The 20,321-nt window shown below is 33.8% G+C and overlaps 1 protein-coding gene across 1 annotated transcript in view; it reads left to right on the top strand.

Annotated features, from left to right (window-relative positions):
• The first annotated feature begins 612 nt into the window (after positions 1-612).
• LOC148953370 (tetraspanin-2A-like) overlaps positions 613-20,321 on the top strand; it is a 53,353-nt gene continuing 33,644 nt past the window's right edge. Inside the window, exons 1-2 of the mRNA XM_089087648.1 lie at positions 613-769; positions 9,255-9,452. Of these exons, the coding sequence (XP_088943774.1) occupies positions 701-769; positions 9,255-9,452 (267 nt within the window). The 5' untranslated portion in view covers positions 613-700. The remainder of the gene's footprint in view (positions 770-9,254; positions 9,453-20,321) is intronic.

Genomic DNA, 20,321 nt, shown 5'->3' with positions numbered 1-20,321 from the left:
AGGGGGGATTATGATAGGTTAGGGGCACTTTCCAAATACTTTTCCCCACCCCCCTCTAATGTGCAAATATATAGCTTAAATTGTACAATCATATAAACTAAAGGTTATATTTAATTAGGATTAACCTAACTTCAGTTCTTGGGTGTCTTCGGTATTATTAACAAGTTCCGAATTTTGTTTCGGGGGGGGGGGGGTACAATAGCTTTAAAAAACGCATCACAATTTTTTTATGTGCATTTTTGGTTACCTTATTTCGAGTCGGACAAACATTTAAAGGGGGGAGGATCGATCCCCTACCCCCCTTTATACGGCCATGGCTGAGCAGGAATAATTTTTGTTCGTGTTAAGTTTCAGTCTCACTTTTTATTTCCATAGAAGTTTTTTTCAACTTTCAAAATGGTCGTGACAGAAAACTTTCTACCTTTCAAATGATAAAAAAAAACAAAAACAAGCCTACTATTTATGTCACAATCATTCAGTATCTCTGCTTTCGTAATGTAAGCCCCATAAACTAACATTTTGATAAAACCATCATATTTCGCAATATTTAGCACCTTATTAATCAGTTTTACAAAAAAAGCACCGATAAGGAAAAGTACACTTCACCCAGGAAATGATTGGCATTGTTATTCGTTTCTCAAGTGAAAGACTGAGAACATAGAGATCAGTTACACTTTAGAATTCAGGCATAGGCATAGTGATGGCGACCCCAGAAAGTCGACTGACCTATATCAAATATGCTTTGTTTTTGTATAATTTCTTGGGAGTGGTAAGTAATAATACATTTTTACTCCGCTTCAATTAATGAAAAAAAATGTTGAGATGAGTTGACTGATTATAATATAAAGGGCTGTTCTATATATTAATTATACTAATATTAAATTACACTTAATGTTACAGTATAAATACTACTAATGTAATATTCACACATAAATATTACACTAAATTTTAAGTTGTACTAACGGGATCATTAAATTTGTAATCATCGAAAAAGGTAATGATGGCGTGAAGTCTATAACAGTGGGACTATAGAAACAACCCAATTGAAAGTCAATTTATAGAAATTGGATGCTTTTAATAACCTCCAAATTTAAAGCTGTTTGATTACAATGAGACCAATTAATTTATGATCTGAATAAAATAATTCTGTAATATAAAAGAATTGAACATAATACATTAATGGAAAGAAATAACTAATAATAATATAAAATGGCTTCGGTATTCTAAAGGCGATATTTTTGGGGGTCCTAATTGGAGAACGAGGATGGAAGGGATATTTCCCCTTAGATTTCGAAAAATTATCTTTTTTGGTTTTATGAATAAAAAGTATTAGATTTCGAAAAATAATCTTTTTCAGTTTTATGAATAAAAAGTATTAGATTTCTAGTATATGTCAGCAGAGCTGTAGAGTCAACCTGGTTAAAAGTCAAATTTGATTGACGTTCTGTTAAGGCTGGGTTGGCTGAAGTACACTCAAGCAGCATGTGTCACAATCATATTAATGTTAGATTTTTCTAAATAGATTTATTTTGACAATTAACTGAAAAAAGCGGGTTACTGGTAGCACGAACTAGAGGTCAGCAGGGCTGCTGGGTCAACTTATTAAAGAGCCATAAAAGGGGTTGGAAACGTTTAAAAAATACTTACCTAGTTCAGTAGTGAATGAAATAAGATAAAAGAAGCATATTTAACCAATCGATAGAACGTGTTAACCACAGAATGTGTTGGCCAGGAATCTCATCAACTCTTGTCAGAAATAATGTGAAATGCGTTATTCAGAAATCATGTGAAGTGCATTGCCCCCTTTAATTAAAAAGTACCTTTGATATCCTTGGCTAAGAATGTCTGTATTTTCTTATCCTAAATGTTCTTCGTCGATGTTCTATTTTATCTTCCTGAAAACCTAGCCCTTTTCCCTGACGTGTCAGGGGGAATCTCCAGCATTTTAATGGGGTGGGGCAAGAGGGGTCCATATCCGGATAGTCAAAGGGCATGGGATAAATAATAATTTTTTCTCCACATTATAGGGGAAACTGTCCCCCTCCTCCTTGCCCCACCAAACGACACCTCAGATCAAAAGTAGACACTCTGGTGCTAGGGGTGGTCATAATTCGATGTTTTGCGTGCATTGGCTTCAAACCGAAATTTTTACTAATAATCCCTTTTTCCTGGAATGCAAATACATCAATGTCTAGATATTAAAAATAAGTGAATTCAAAAATTGATAAGATTTTAACCTACAGCTAAATCTTAACTTCAGCTATTGACGTTTCATATGTATTTACAATTGATTTAACTAAATAAACTTTTGAAATGATGTGACCCATTATAATCAACCAGTTTTTGGTAACGACTGTAATCAAGAACCAGATCATGCTTATGACATTGGCGTCAGTTTAAGGGCCGGGGATATGTGGCCGCCCCCTAGATTTCTTTGCCTGGTAGATTTTTAGAAATACCCTTCTTAGGGGTATTTTCACTGAAAAATGCATTTTTGGTCTTTATTTGGAAAAATTGGAAAAACTACAAATTTGTCCACCTCTAGATTTTGAAAATTAGATTTAGCCCCCCCCTAAATTTTCTTTAATTGATGTCATTGGCTAACAATAAGCACAACTCTAAAAAAAAGAAGTTTTGATAAAAATATATAAACAAAAAGAATGGGCTTTTCATGGTAATTTTAGAGGTAACTGTAGTTTCAACCTGGTCAAATGTCAAATTTGATTGACATTTTGTTACAGTGAAAAGTAATTTTGTAACTTTTGAAAATTAGAGTTTACTCCCCCCACCTCGCCCCCTAAATTTTCGTTAATTGATGCTATTGGCTAATAATAAGAACAGCTCTAAAAACAAGAAGTTTTTCTAAAATATCTAAACAAAAACAATACACATAGCACTTTTAAACATGTAAAATTTAATAAAATTTAGTTACCCACCCAAAGCTAAGAACCAGACGAAATTTGCCTGATACTTGAAAGCAGGGGAAAGCATCCCCAAAAACAGCACATGAGCTATATAAAATTACATCGTTAAATTAAGAGTAGAATAAAACCCCTACCGAAGAAGTTTAAAGCCCTGTGTACAAAAATGTGAAATTTTGCATTTTGTCCTAGAAGAAATATCACGGATACGTTCGTATGTGCTTTTTTTCAAGGGTGATCTTGTCAAACCAATGGTCTTAGAAAATTCTTCAGTAGCCTAATTCAAAAGAAGATCAGGAGTTCTTCTGTCCTTTTTTAGTATTAAACAAAAAATAAAACAACTTTTCTTTAGTAAAAGTAAAGAACGAAGCTATTTCTTGCGAAGAGCAAAAAAAAAAAAAAACTAACTGGATTTACAATGAACAATGAAGTAAAAGTTTAAAGAAACAGATTCTAGACTTGATAAAAACTGAAAACAATAATGGATTTATGATGTACCGAAAATAAAACTGGTATTTAACTCAAACTCAAAGAACAGAAATTAGTAGATATCGGAACTGGGAAGTCGTCCCCTTTGTAACCCAATTATAGCGTGAGTGTCATTCGCGCTTTACTTAAAGTAGAATATATTTTAAGCGATTTCTCTTTTATCATTATAATATTGAGAAATAAATAGATATACGAAAGGTCTCTAAGTTCATGCGGAATCATTTTATAATATTAATCTTGTTCCATCAGGCTGTAATGCACTAATGTTTCATTCAGACTTTCTTCATTCTAAACAGATTCCTTTAAAATGCATAAAAGAACCGAATAAATTTTTCATTGCAAATTTTCATTCCAAAGAACAAAATGGGTTTCATTTAAAATCAAAACTACTCATTTTCTAAATGTAATCTAGGCACCATTGCTTTATATGTTTAAATGATATAGACCAAAAAGAAGAATTTAGACATAAAATAGTTTTTTTTAAATATGTATATTTTTGTTTGCGTGATCTTGATTGTTAATAGGGTTATAGTTTTCAATTATTATAAATTCATTCCAGAATTAGTTTAAAAATTAATTTTGGTTTTATTTGTTATATCATGAACAACAACGCAACAAAGAACAATGGCGTTCCAAAACTAATCAAGGGTTACAAAAAATGGTGATTTCTTTCACTCTTCTTTTGTTTTAAAATTCTAAAATGTGGTTCATTTAAAACAATATGTATTTTGAACGTTTAATTTTTTATAGGGCTATATCTAGGATTTTTTGGGGGCAGGGGGCGTAATTTGTCGGGGGAGGATGTTGTTTACAAAAAGCAATTTATAAAACCCTTCAAAATTTTCTTATATGCATTTTTGCATCTTTGAACCTTTTTGTAGAATTGAACCTTTAGGAAAGGGGGGGGGGGTTGCTGATTCCCAGTAAAACCATTCACTCTGGAACTGACCTTAGTTGTTATTGGACAAAACATCCCTTTTTTTGCTTTCAGTAACTCGCGCTATAATTGGGTAAAAGGGGACGGCTTCCCAATTCATGTATCTAGTAATTTCTGTTTGTTTTGAGTTTGAGTTAAATACCAGTTTTATTTTTGGTACATCATAACTTCATTATTGGTTTTATTATTCATCAAGTCTGATATATGTTTCTTATAGCTTTTAGTTCATTGTTTTCATTATAATTTCAGTTAGTTTTTTTGTTCTGCTCAAGACATAGGTTTACTCTTACTTTTGCTAAAAAAAAAAACTTTTTTTTTTAATTTTATCCCTGTTCGTTTTTAATATATTTCTGTGAAAAAGAAAAATAAAAAAAAAAGAAGAAGAACTAAATAATGGCTTGAAGATTGAGTAATTTGTGATTTTATTCTAAGGCCCTAATTGAATGAGAAATTAACATTGACCCTAATTGATCATTGACCCTAATTTGGTCACCAAGAGACCAAATTATAAAAGAATAAAATCTAAATCTATGCAAAAAGTAAATTTCGGAGTAAGCGGAGTAATTCCATCTTCCCTAAAAAAAAAAAAAAAAAAATTTAACATTACTGTTTACAGTGTTTTGCATAAAATTTGTAGAATAATCAAAATAGTCATTAAGATCAAGAAAAAAAACAACAGATTATAGGCATTTTTAAACACTTCTTATTTCAACATAAGATACTAGATAATATAGCCAATTAGAAGGAAATAAATTGAGACTGAAAATACCTTAAATTAAAATTGAGATATAAATTGTCCATTAATTTTCATACCCCAAGACTTTTGTTACAAATTTTTCAAACATGTCAGGTGGAAAGTGGTTTTCCATCATTTACATTCGACTATTAGAAACATCCTAAAGCTTTTAATTTCTTGTTATTGATTTATTTACATCCTTTATATTCTAAGGATGGCCTTAGAAAGGCCATCCTTTCTGTATAAAAAAAATTATGTATTGTGAGAAAATAGTATTTTACTTTTTCGGTGGAAGATATCGTAACATGACTATTTTTTTGTTATTGCACAAACGAAGAAATTTTCGCCCTTCATATAGGAAGTGCTAAATTGCAATCCATTTCGGGGAGACTAGGAATTCACCATACACATAAAATACCACAGCGGGTGAAATTTTGAGTGCCGTAACCACCCAATGTTCGCATCCAGGGGCGTAGCTACAGTGTTTTTATTGGACGGGTAAGGGGGGGGGTTCTATTGAAGTAGGTTCTATTCAGGTGGTAGGGAAGAAAAGTAAGTATCTAACAAACACGCAACGTGGTAAATTTAAAAACATTACGGAATACATTATAAACAATAAACACATTAAACAATCATAAATATAAGTGCTGGTGCTTAGCATTTTGCAAAATTGTAGGCTGTGAGCCGCTTAAGACGGAAGTTGTATAGCGCAAACAAGCTTTCGGATGGATGATATTGAATTTCGTTTACACTCGGCATTTTTCAGCCAAATTGACCACTAATGCTGCATTACATATCCCCCTCCACTTCTCCCAGCCCCCAAGCCCAGCAAAGGATGCTCAATCTCATAATTGAACCAAGATCTATTCTAAAAGCTCTGGGTATCACGCTTTTCGTTTGCTCGTAGTTTTGAATGGATTTTGACTCTGTAAGATTTAATTTGTTATACTAAACTTTTAATGTATCTGATTTATTGAAATATTATATTTTATTTTTTATTAAATTGATTTGCTTGTGGGTTTGCCAATTTATATTAATAAATAGCATTGCTATCAGCAGGCCACATAAAGCCGAAACAAAAATCATAGGCAGCGCAAAAGCACTAAGTAAAGATGCAGGATAGGTCACAGTGTTACCACAGATTGTGTAACATTACACTGTGACACATTTCCCAAATTTAAATAGTGACCGCATTTAAAATTTGAAGGTATTCGAAAAATAAAGTTATAATTATTAACTTATCCGTTGGGTATTGTTTAACAAAGAATATACAGAAAATCAGAAGAATTATTGGCATCACTGCGGCAGAAACTTTAAATTAATTAGAAATTGCCAGGAATGCCAATTGGAAAGGAAAATTGACTCCTAGAGTTTAAAATTACCTTACGTTTTGTGTCTTTGTCTAGAAAAATCGAATTATATAAAAATTAGACAAAAGTGTTTCTTGTATAAATGAAGGTGTGAGGGGGGGTGTACATTTCCGGAGGGGGTTACACTGCATATTGTTTGTATGTCTATAATTCACTTCACAAGCGAAGCTCGGTCTCCTAGTGCAGCATGATAAAACTGATAAAAATAGGAAAAGAAAATGGTTTGGTACCGCTTCTGCGTGCACACAAAATTTCTTAACTGTGAGAAATATATATATATATATATATATATTGTATAAATTCACTTTATTCTATTCTCAGCACACATTTGGTACAACATGCTGAAGCACAGATAGATGTGCTACAAGTAGCGCTGGCGTTGTGTGAAATGCGACTAATTTAAGTCATAGTTCTTAGCACCAGGGTTGCCACCCGGTGAAAAAAAATCACTGGGTTTTAGTGCTTTGTGGGTTGATTTAGTGACTTTCTTAAATAATCTAGTGATTTATATGCAAATTTAGTGATTTTTTAGTATTAGCAGTATAAAAAATCACTAGAAATAGCGATAATCACTAAGGGTGGCAACCCTGCTTAGCACATTTAAGTCAATTCTTTTTTTGTAGCTGGTTAAAAGTAACATTTAGAAAAGCGTTAAAAGCAAGAAATTAGCATAGTATAATGCATTGAGGCAGTTCTCTATTTATGGATTAGTATGTGAATTCGAAACGTAAAGAATAGGACGTTCTCGTCACGCGTTAGGTGTTTACAAATAACAGAATTTGAAGCTTACAAAATTTGCATTTGGAGCTTATATTATTGCATTTGGGCTTTTAAATACAGATTATTATTATTATTATATATATTAGCTCTTCTTATCAGTGCTTATTAAGTATTTTAATGACAAATAGGATAATGGGAGTTTCAATTAAATACTGGAAACAAAAATTAAACCAATTAAAGGATTTCTGGAGCGGATCTCCTTCTACCAAATTTCGTGACTAAACTACAACCAATTTGAGTTATCTAGTTACAGTGCCAATACCCTTATAAAAAGTAATAAGTCTTATTTTCTTTTTCATTAATTTCTTTTTCATTTAGGAAATGATATTCACAGTATATTTACCTTCTTATTCTTCAATAATTCCATTTCTGTCCTATTTGCATATTTGAGGATGTATTCATTTCTACTTTTGAAAGTTTTAAAACAAGAGAATCTAATGTTGAACTGATAGATTTTAGGAAGTAAAAGCACCTTAAATATCAGGGGAAAAAATTGGTCTAAGCAAATGGTGCGAAACAGTAAGCATAAAACATTTTTAAATTTTGCTGTTAACTAGGCTCACATTTTACTTGATGATAAATTTTTAAAGGCTGTATATTTGGAAAAATATTAGTGTGGAACATATTATGAAGCGTAATGGACCCCTATTTTTTCGTTTTCTTTATGTTAAAAACGAGCATGGATTAATTTTAAAAAAATATCTTCTCAAAGTAAAGAGCAAATTTGACATGTTCTCGAAAACTGCTCCATATTTTTTCGGGAAATATATATATATATATATATATATATATATATATATATATATAAAAAAAAATATATATATATATATATATATATATATATATATATATATATATATATATATATATATATATATATATATATATATATATATATATATATATATATATATATATATATATATATATATATATATATATACTCCTTTTTATGGTTTCTATAACCATAAAACTGAATATTTAATCAAAATTTGGAGATGACAGTAGGACTCTAATTCTAGAATCAGGCACTAACGCCTATTTAAGGTACTTCGGTTCCATTCATTGCCTGAGAAGGAGGGGTCTTAGCCCCAAGAAAAATTGTAAAAAGAAATTCAAAGTTTCCTTGTAATTACTGTTAAAACTATCAATTTTTTTAGTCCTTTCTAAAAATGTATGCCCAAGCCCCGGCCCAGTACAGCTGTTTGTGTCAAGGTGTACCTACAATACAAAAGATATGTATAATGTACTTCGGTTCCATTCATTGACTTTGGAGTGATTTGTAAATAGTTTTTTTTTACTGCTCCCATCTCCTGCTGAGAACCTCTTAACCCCCTAGATACGGCCTTGGAAATGTCACCTCGTAAATGACGCTCTATTGCCACTGATTTTAAGAATAATAGATAAAAACTATGAGTGAATAGACGAAACATAAAACGCACAAAAATCAAAAGGAACAAACAGGTAAAAATTAAAACGAACAGCGTAAACCACAAATAACTGAGAGAATAACGCCCACAAACCGTTCAAAAGACGTAGCGGCATTGCTCCTCTCCCTCCCTCCAAACGACTCCAATGGGCACAAACTAAATGACCAAACTCTAGGAGGCCGTGGCGATTTTGCTTTTTGCCAAGAACCCGTTTCCATTCTCTCAAGTGTCCGGTATTCTTTGGTCAGTGCGACAACTATGTATTTAAAACCATAATTTTCTCGCATTTCCTGAGGAAGGACACACCTGTGACTTATTACTATAGAAAACACCTGATCGGTGCTTGGAAGATTCTACTAAAAACGTTTCTCCATCAAATCCATCTGCTTCTCCATCAAAAAATAGCTTCAACAAATACACTAAATCTGAATTTTTTACTGGCGGCAAGACTTTGCATTCCCGACGTAAAAGGTACCACAAATTAAGCTAGAAAAAAAAATAATTAGTTGATTAAGGACTACTTCAATCCATTTACGCTCTAAATACTTGCCTTCTCTAGAAATCTACTTTTTAAAAAAGTTACATTTTTAGATACTTGGTGTGGCCCTTTTTGGCTTAGCCTGCTGGGCATACGCTGATTGGGACTTCAAGTATTTTATAAATACAATAGAAATGCGTCATTTTCACGATGGAACAGCAGTTTTACTTACAGCTGCTATTTTAGCAGCTCTTGCTCCACCTATAGGCTGCTTAGGTGCAATGGGAGAAAGCAGAGGTGCTCTTCTCGTGGTAAGTTTTCTTTTTCCTTATTAGTCCTTTTAAATCGCCAAAACCAAATCAAACAGTTCGTGGTAACGAAGTGTAAGCTCGGAGCGACCCTGCTCAATAGTAACCGTAACTCTAAAGAACGGTATTTTGACACCAGTAGATACATCAAAAGAATTAGATTGTTACGCTCATTTCAAATATACAAGTTTCATCAAGTTTAGTCTTACCGATTCAAAGTTAAGAGCCTGAAAAAGTTTGCCTAATTTTCGAAAAAAGGGAGAAGCACCCCCTAGAAATGATAAAATCTTTATGAAAATCAAACCATCAGATTCAGCGTAACAGAAATCCCTACTGTAGATGTTTCAAGCTCCTATCTGCAAAAATGTGGAATTTTGTATTTTTTGACAGTTTAAAGATCACGGATGCGTGTTAATTTTTTTTTTTTTTTTTTTTTATTGGTCATCGTAACGATCGTGGGAGGATATTTCTATGGAGGATATTTCCTTTGGAAGACAATGTTTCTGTGAAGAGGGTGCAGGATTTCCCAGTATTATTTAAAAAACGATCAGAAATTAAATAAAAAAACAAGTTTTTTCAACTGAAAGTAAGGAGCAACATTGTGATTCAGTGATTTGTAATTCAAACAAAATTCGAACTTTAGCGTAAAGAGCGAGGTATTGACGTGGGAGCAAACCCCCTCATATACGTAATAATTTCTGGTCGTTTTAAGTTTTAATGTTGCTCCTTACTTTCAGTTGAAAATACTTGTGTTTTTATTTTATATATCAACCGAATCGGATTATTATATTGGTTCCAAATAAACGAGTTTCATTAGGTTTAGAAACATAATGAAAATTACACCGTCAGATTCAGAGCTTCCGAGAACCCTACTGTAAAGGTTTCAAGCTTGCCAGAAGAAAGATTACGGATGCGTGTTTATTTGTATGTTTTCCCCAGGGGTGATCGTATCGACCCAGTGGTCCTAGAATATCGAGAGATGTTTCATTCGAACAGAAATTAAAAGTTTTATTTTCGTTTTTAAGTGACCAAAATATTGGAGGGCAACTATGCCCTGTCCCATGCCTTTTTTTTCTTAGAATCGTCTGTTCAAACTTTTTAGATAACCATTTTGTTCAGCATAGTCAAAAAGTCCACTAACAATACCTTTGGGGACAACATGCCCCCCTACCCCCATGGCTCCTGGGGGAAGGTCTTTAACTTTTAAAAGTTGCCCTTGTTTACGTATAGTATTTGTTATTGGGAAGTATGCAACTTTTTACAGGTTGGGGGGGGGATTTTTTATCTGGAAGAATTTTCCAAGGGGAGAGGTTTCTATAGGGAGGGAAGCTTCCAGGGAATAAATTTTTCAGGGGAAGTTTTACACTTGGGGAATTTGCCAGAATTCCTATACGAAATTCTTCTTATGTCTTTCTTTCTCTTTGCTGACTCGCGTTCAGCTGTTAATGGTAATTGTCCGGGGTAAGTTTTCAGCCGGATTTAATTGTCTAGAGGATATATTTGTGAGAAGGAGGGATTTTTCCGAGGAGGTGGAGCCACATTTCCTGGCATTATTTAAAAAACGGTCAGAAATCAAATAAAAAAAAACAAGTCTTTTCAACTAAAAGTAAGGAGCAACATTAAATCTTAATATTAATAGAAATTATTCGTATATGAGCGGGTTGTCCTCTCCTCAACACCTTGCTCTTTACGCTAAAATTTAAATTGTGTCCCAATTCTTGAAAAACAACTCCTGAAACACTAGGTTCGTTTAATTAGAATAATAAGAATCATTTTAAAAGAACTAAAAAACGTTAGCGTGAAGTGTGAGGTGTTGAGGAGGGGGCAACCCTCATATACGTAATAATTTCTGTTTAGTTTAAGTTTTAATGTTGCTCCTTACTTTCAGTTGAAAAAACTTGTCTCTCTTATTAAATCTAATTCAAGGGATGCCTGAATCAGTGGAAAACAAGCGGAGGGGAAGGCTCTGCGTTTTCTCTTGAAATAGGTACCTCCTTCTTCCTTACCACATGTATAATGTATCAATTTCATTAGGAAAACTAAATTAAAAGAACAAGTTTTTTTCAACTGACTCTGCATCTTAGAGTTTCAGTTACTATTGAACCTAGTCACTCCCTATTTACAGTTCGTTACCACGAACTGTTTGAAAGGCTTCTTCAGGCCCAAGTCCTAGATTTTTTTGGATTATACTTTATCTACCTGAGAAAAGATTCTTACTTACTGAACTGTAATTTATGTATTATAGTACTTTCCTTAGTTTGGTCCCCTTCTGTAATTCAGTCTTGGATAAGCCCCTAGATTGTAAATAGATTTATAAATTGAAGTGCTTTGTATACATAGATGTATATACAACAGCAACTAGCTCTACACGGGGCTCAAATTGGTAGATTTTTTAGGTAAGTATACAAAAAAAAAAAAGAAAAGCTCGGAATTGTTGAATAAATTCAATAATTACATAAATCTCTGGCAATTCTAGAATTATTTCTGATAAAACATAGAACAACAAGACTTTTCAAACAGTTCGTGGTAACGAACTGTAAGTAAGGAGCGACCCGGCTCAATGGTAACCGAAACTTTAGAAAACGGAATTTTGATACCAATAGATACATCAAAAGAATCAAATTTCAATGCTGATTTCAAATATATAAGTTTCATCAAGTTTAGGCCTACCCATCAAAAGTCCCCTCCTCAACGCCTCGCTCTTTACGCTAAAGTTTGACTCTGTCTCACAACTTTATTTTTTTAAACAATTAAAAACTTTAGCGTAAAGAGCGAGGCGTTGAGGAGGGGACAGCCCCTTTCATATACGGAATAATTTCTGTTTGTTTTAAGTTTTAACGTCGTTCCTTACTTTCAGTTAAAAAAACTTGTTTTTTTTTATTTAATCTTTTAAATAGAACAACAAGCATGTTCAAATACCAAGAATCGATTCTCCTTTCACTGGAGTTTGATCTAAGGGATCCCTTTTTCGGAGAAAATTCGTAAGCTTAGTAAGCATTTTTCGTTACTGCTACAGCTACTAATAGCCCGTCACGGTAGTATGCCACCTGAGACCAACACAGTTTCAGATGTTTGTCCTTTACACCCCTACTCAAAGTATTACAACCCTATTCAAATAAGTTCTAAGGTTTAAATTCTAGTTTTAGTTTAGCCTAAGATTTAACTAATTATCACCTACTTTTTGAATTAATTACGTGATTAAATTACTAAATACTTTACCTAATAGTTTTACATCTGAAGGCCGCTCTACTTTCGCCTGTGAAGATTTTCGCATTGGCTTCTGAGGATCTTCAATGAGCTTAGATCCGCTGATCGTCTCACAATTTTCACTTAATTGTATTTTCATTCTCTGCGGGCAAAAATTGTTATTTTGCGCCACAACAATGACAGAAGGCACCACTGCTATTTGGTCCACACTGGTTCCCCAGCACTTTTTGCCCCCCCCCATGGATATTGCAAACTTTTTTTTGGGATACTTTAATATAAAAATGGATTGTTTTTTGTTGGTATTTCCATTAAAAAAAAAATCTACAAACCCCCTACATTTTTAAAAATACCTTTTTGCCCTGTCCCCTGCGCTATTGACACTACTAGGTCATAGTATTTTTTTAAAAGTGATCTCACAAGTCCTTAGTCTTAAAGGGTTAAACTTACCCCAATAGCGGCTAGTTCTGTACTAATCCTTCGCCAAGCTTCCTCCGCGCTCAGCCTTCTGTTTGTTCCATCATTATTTGTACAATGGCTGGTGTGTTCCAAAAACCAGGCACGTACGCAGGAATTTGTTTCGGGGGGGGGGCAATTTGTTTCGGGGGGGGGCAAATCCTTCAAACCCATTACTCTCTGAGAAAAATCAGAAAATTATGAGAAAATGAACAAAATCGTGAAATTTCGGGGGGGGGCCGTGCCCGGAGGCCCCCCCTGCGTACGTCCCTGGCAAAAACGAATAACATTTTATAAGTACACATAAAGTTCTTACATGTATAGATTATAGAATAAATATAGATTAGGTTGTTACAAAAGATCAAGAATCTAACATCACTTTTAGTGTTTCAACACTTAAAAACTTAAAGTGAATAACCAGCATGCATAAATGTTCAAGTTATTTTTATTACCCAAATTTTGTATTTTAATTTCTTTAAAAAAAACTTTGTAATTACTTATTAAGCTAATGTTTATCACAACATATCAGACATTTTTTTCGCAATTGTTTACTGCCAAGCTTAGGTGTATTTCGTATTATGAGCTATTTGTTTTCTTTGTATTTTAGTATAATTTATCTTAGTAGTAGTAATAATATTTCCTAGTAATATTATATTTAACTGGTTGTTTTGATTAGCCAATTGCCAAGTGATATATTCCTTTTATTGACTTGATGTTTTAGTGCCTAATAAAATGGATTATCATAACAATGATACTCAAATAAATTATTTTTTTCTTAGAAAAGATAGAGAAAAATTCAAGCACTATGCAAACATGAGTAAATCTTCACTTAACATAGCAGATTATTATCAAAATGATCCTTAATAAAACTTTTTTTCTCAGAAAAAACGTAAAAATTTAAAGTATAAGGCAAATATGAGTAAATTTCCGCCAATGACTTTCCAATTTGATAGTTTGGTTCGATTGTTATTTTTGTCTGGTACTTCACCGAAAAAAAAATATCATAGATATTATATTGTTTTTTACTATATAATACATGTTCTCTAACCATAATCTACTATAAAATACTGCATACATAACGTTAAAATGAATATTCTAATACAGTCAATCTAAAAAAAATAACCAAAGCACTATATCAAAAGCTGAGATGAAGTCAAGTCCAGCTACACCTTGGAACGTTTCGGTGTAAATAGACTTGAATCATCAAAAATCATCTAAATAACATTTAAAAAATAATTTTTGTTTTATTTAATTTCTGACCGTTTTTCAAATAATACCAGGACATCCCTTTCCCTCAATCCGTTTAAAATTTAACCAGCGACCTTCCCCTGGAAGAAAATTCCCTCTCTATGGAAAATTCCCTCTATGGAGAATTCTCCCCGTGGAACACCTCGCCTGCTAAAAAATCTCTCCCCCCCCCAAAAAAAAAACAAACAACATTCCGCATAGCTCCCACAAAAAATGTGAAAATTAGGGAAGTTGTGTAGCTTATTTATATTAACTATATAGCTTATTTTAACTATTAAAAAAATGATAAAAAATAGGATATCGCGCATTTTAGAAGAAAGTAAAGATCTAAGTATCTCAAGGACTAACAATGCTGAATCAAACAAACCTTTCAACTATGCTGAATCAAATAGCTATCTCAAAGTTTTGGTGGGAAGTCTTTGGAGGAAAAGGAGTTGTAATCCAATCTTTTGGATAACTTAAAAAGGGCACTAAACATTTTGATTTCCATTAGAACGAACCTCTCCCAATTTCTTAGGACCATTGCTTCCATACGGTAGCTCCTGGAAAAAAAGAACAAAATAACAAACAAACAAATAAACACACTCCGTGGTCTTTCTTCTCGAAAAAAAAAAACTCCACATTTTTGTAGATAGGAATGTGAAACCTCTACACTAGGGTTCTCGGATATACTGAATCTGATGGTGCAATTTGCATTAAGAACCCTTGAATTTTTGATGGTATTTAAGCCCAATTTCGAAAATCAGGCAAATTTTCTCTGACTCGTAGCTTTTGATGGGTAGAATTAAAATTAATGAATTTATTTACTTAGAATTAGCTTAAGAGTTGATTCTTTTGATGAATCAAGGGCAGATCCAGAATTTTAGGGGGGGGGGGGCAAAATAGGTTGATCCGATAAAATTGCGTTAGGAGCAAGTTTAATCGACGCAAACTTGCGTTAATTAAGTAAATTACACTACTTTAGACAACGTTAGGGGGGCACCTCCCTCGCCTTCCTGGATACGCCCCTGTGATGAATCTGTTTCTTACCAAAATTCTGTTGTTTAGTTCGGTTACTATTGGGTCGAGTCGCTGCTTACTTACAGTTCATTACCACGACTGTTTGAGTGAGTCATCTTCTTTAATTCTTTTTAAATGTGAGCAGCTATGGTAAATCACTTACTAAGTCACAGAAGCACATCCAGGATTTTTGTTCGGAGGGGGGGGGGGGTTTGTAAAAAAAAATTTTAGGGGGGGGGGTTACATAAAAAACCTCAAAAACGCATGCCAAATTTGTTTATTTCCATTTTGTTACGTTTTTACGAGTCAAACAAACATTTCGGGGGGAGGAGGGTTCAAACCGGGTAACCCCCCTGGATACGGCCCTGCTAATTCAGATAACTTTATTTGCATTGAGAGGAAGTTGATACCATATACTTAATCTCTATTCCTTGTTCTTAACAAACAGGAAAATAAGTTTGTTCCTTTTGTTTGGTAAATATAAGGTAGTATATAGAAAAAAAAACAAATATTTTGCAGAAATACATTAACGGTTTTTGTCAGCTAGGTTTAAAATTTTACGATTTGCATTTCTGCTTTTTTCTACAATGCAGAATTTTTTTTGTTCTTCAGCTCGATAATAAAACATTTTGTATTTACTGATATTTTACTTCAAAATCTGGAGGGGCATTTGCCCCCCTGCCCCTTAGCAAGTTACGTCCCTGATCCCTGGCTTTTGCTCTGTTATTTGAAACTATCAAATATAAAATATTGTTGTGCTACTTCCTACAGATACGTCTGTATCCTGTTGTGCTTCACCGGAAGTTTCTGAGCATAAAATGTAAATGTGGTGGTAAGCTGATACCAAATTGTTAGTAAATATTAATACACGGTATCGAAATTATTAGCATACAGGAAAAATTAAAAATATTTAACGAAGTGAAAATATCTGCCGGAAAAGTCCCTTCATTTCCACAATCAGAGGCAATGCTGTACTGTTGCCTATAGTAAAGGCCATACGGCTCCAATGTTTTATTATTTATTCAATAAAAAAACAAGTTTTTTTTAACTGAAAGTAAGGAACGACGTTAAAACTTAAAACGGACAGAAATTATTCCGTAAATGAAAGGGGATGTCCCCTCCTCAACGCCTCGCTCTTTACGCTAAAGTTTTTGTTGTTTAAAAAAAATAGAGTTGTGACAAAGTCAAAATTTAGCGTAAAGAGCGAGGCGTTGAGTTTTAACGTCGTTCCTTACTTTCAGTTGAAAAAACTTGTTTTTTTTATTTAATTTTTGAACGTTTTTGAATTAATGCAGGTTTTTATTTTGGCTCACCGTACATGAATAATTAAAAAAAAAATTATATTAATTTTACTTTTATTTGGTTAAAAAAAAATTAAAAAGTTAAAAAAAATCTATGATTTTTTTTTAAATGGCTTTCTCGAAACTTATTTAATTTTATTTACCAACGTTTTTATTAGTAATAAATATACGTAACTTACGAATTAACTTACGTAACGAACTTCTATATTCATATATTTTAATACGTATATTGGGGGGTTCACCCCCTAGTCAATACCTTGCTCTTTAAGCTAAATTTCGAATTTTGTTCCAATACTTTAAAAATAGCCTCTTAATCACAAAGGCCGTTAATTAGAATAAATAGCTCTTATGAAATTACTAGAAAATCTTTGGCTTAAAGAGCGATGTATCAAACAGTTCGTGGTAACGAACTGTAAGTAAGGAGTGACCCTGCTCAATGGTAACCGAAACTCTAAAAAACGGAATTTTGATACTAATTGATACATCAAAAGAATCAAATTTTAATGCTGATTTCAAATATATAAGTTTCATTAAGTTTAGTCTTACTAATCAAAAGTTACGCGCCTGAGAAAATTTGGCTGATTTTCGAAAAAAGGGGGAAAGACCCCCTAAAAGCTATAGAACCTTAATGAAAATCACACCATCATATTCAGTAGGGGCCAGGTTTGGGGAAAAAAGAGCGTAGGGGGGGGGCTGGTTGCCCTCCAATCACTTTCAACTATTAAAAAAGAGCACTAGCCCTTTGAATTTCCAATCAAATGAGCCCTTTTTGAAGTTTCTACGACAACACCTTCTATAAAAACCTTATATGCCCCAAGGGCATAACTTAAAACCCTTGCCCTGAGGGTTGTGGCGGAGTGTCCCCCTCAAAAATATATTTTCTCTCTGGTAATCAACTATGCAGAACAAAATGGCTATCTCAAAATTTTGATTCGATGTGTTTGGGGGAATGATGGGCACGGGGGGGGGATAGTTGCCCTCCAATCAGTTTCGACTATTAAAAACGGCACTATCCCTTTGAATTTCAAATCGAATGAGCCTTTTTTGAAGTTTCTATGACAACGCCTTCTATAAAAACCTTATTTGGCCCCAGGGCATAACTTAAAACCCTTGCCCTGAGGGTTGTGGGGGAGTGTCTTCCTCAAAAACTTATTTTCTATCTGGAAATCAACTATGCTGAACAAAATGGCTATCTCAAAATTTTGATTGGATGAGTTTGGGGAAATGATGGACGTGGGTGTTGGGGGGCTAGTTGCCCTCTCATCACTTTCGACTATTAAAAGGGCACTAGTCCTTTGAATTTCCAATTGAATGAGCATGTTTTGAAGTTTCTACGACAATGACTTCTATAAAAACCTTATAAACCCCCAGGGCATAAATTAAAACCCTTGCCCTGAGGGTTGTGGGGGAGTTTCTTCCTCAAAAATATATTTTCTATCTATAAATCAACTACGTTGAACAAAATGGTTATCTCAGAATTTTGATTGGATGTGTTTGGGGGATTGATGGGCGGGGGGGGGCTAGGTGCCCTCCAATCACTTTCGACTATTAAAAATGGCATTAGAACTCTCAATTTCCAATCGAATGAGCCCCCTTCCTAGTTTCTACGACGACCCCTTCAATATGAAGTGCCTCTGGGAAAAAAATTAATAAATCAAACAGTTCGTGGTAACAAACTATAAGTAAGGAGCGACCCGGCTCAATGGTAACCGAAACCCTAGAAAACAGGATTTTGATACCAATATATCCATCAAAAGAATCCAATTTTAATGCTGATTTCAAATATATAAGTTTCATCAAGTTTAGTGCTACCCATCAAAAGGTACGCGCCTGAGAAAATTTGGCTGATTTTCGAAAAAAGGGGAAAGACCCACTAAAAATTATAGAGCCTTACTGAAAACCACACCATCATATTCAGCGTATCAGAGAACCCTACTGTAGAGGTTTCAAGCTCCTATCTGCAAAAATGTGGAATTTTGCATTTTTTTTTGCCAGAAGAAAATCACGGATGCGTGTTTTTTTTTTTTTTTTTTTTTTTTTTTTGTTCCCAGGGTTGATCGTATCAACCCAGTGTTCCTAGAATATCCCGGGAGGATTAATTTGAACGGAAATTAAAAGTTCTAGTGCCCTTTTTAAGTGACCAAAAAAATGGAGGGCAACTAGGCCCCCTCCCACGCTCATTTTTGTCCGAAAATCACCAGATCAAAATTTTGAGATAGCCATTTTGTTCAACATGGTCAAATATATGATAACTATGTCTTTTAGGATGACCTAATTCCCCGGGGGGAAGGCTGAAAGTTATGAACTTTACCCCATGTTAACATATAGTATTGGTTATTGGGAAGTATACAGACGTTTTCAAGGGGGATTTTTTCTGTTAGTGGGGGGGGGTGGGTCGTGGGTTATGTGGAAGAATCTTTCCATGAAGGAAGGTTTCATGGGGGAAAGGACATTGCTATGAAGGGGGCGCTGGATTTCCCAGCATTATTTAAAAAAAAGATCAGAAATTAAATTTTAAAAAACAACAAGTTTTTCCACTGAAAGTAAGGAGCAACATCAAAACTTAAAACGAACAGAAATTATTCCGTATATGAAACGGGCTGTCCCCTCCTCAACGCCTCGCTCTTTACGCTAAAGTTTTTCATTGTTTAAAAAAAATAGAGTTGTGAGAAAGTCAAACTTTAGCGTAAAGAGCGAGGCGTTGAGGAGGGGACATTTCATTGTTTCATTGTTTAAAAAAAATAGAGTTGTGAGAAAGTCAAACTTTAGCGTAAAGAGCGAGGCGTTGAGGAGAGGACAGCCCCTTTCATATAGGGAATAATTTCTGTTCGTTCTAAGTTTTAACATCGTTCCTTACTTTCAGTTAAAAAAACTTGTTTTTCTTTATTTAATTTTTGAACGTTTTTGAAATAATGCAGGTTTTGATATTTGCTCACCGTACATGAATAATTAAAACGAAAATTTGTATATTAATTTTACTTCTATTTGGTTAAATGGCTTTCTCGAAACTTGTTTAATTTATTTACGAACGTTTTTATTAGTAATAAATATACGTAACTTACGTAACGAACTTCTATATTCATAGATTTTTAATACGTAAATTAGGGGGTTCGCCCCCTAGTCAATACCTTGCTCTTTAAGCTAAAGTTTGAATTTTGTTCCAATTCTTTAAAAATGACCCTTAATCACAAAGGCCGTTAATTAGAATAAATAGCTCTGATGAAAGTAAATAATAAATCTTTGACTTAAAGAGCGAGGCATTGACTTGGGGGTGAACCCAATCGTATAAGTAATAATTTCTGTTCGTGTTAAGTTTTGATGTTGCTCCTTACTTTCAGTTGAAAAAATTGTTTTTATTTAATTTCTGATCTTTTTCTTTAATAAGGATGGGAAATTCGGCACCCGCTTCATAGCAATGTCCCTTCCTCCCTGAAAACTTCCTTCATGGAAAGATCCTCCCAGATAAAGCCCGACCCACCCCCCCCCCCTTCACCTAACAGAAAAAATCCTCCCTGAAAAGGTCTGTATACTTCCCAATAACCAATACTATATGTTAACATTGGGTAAATTTGATAACTTTCAGCCCTCCACCCGGGAACTTCGGAGGATTAAGTCATCCTAAAAGACATAGTTATCATATTTTCGACCATGCTGAACAAAATGG

This window comes from Artemia sp. Qi Xiang Cuo, chromosome 4, assembly GCF_049724085.1.
Source record: "Artemia sp. Qi Xiang Cuo chromosome 4, ASM4972408v1, whole genome shotgun sequence".
NCBI classification, from domain to species: Eukaryota; Metazoa; Arthropoda; class Branchiopoda; order Anostraca; family Artemiidae; genus Artemia; species Artemia sp. Qi Xiang Cuo.
This window is presented reverse-complemented; position numbering and strand designations above follow the sequence as displayed.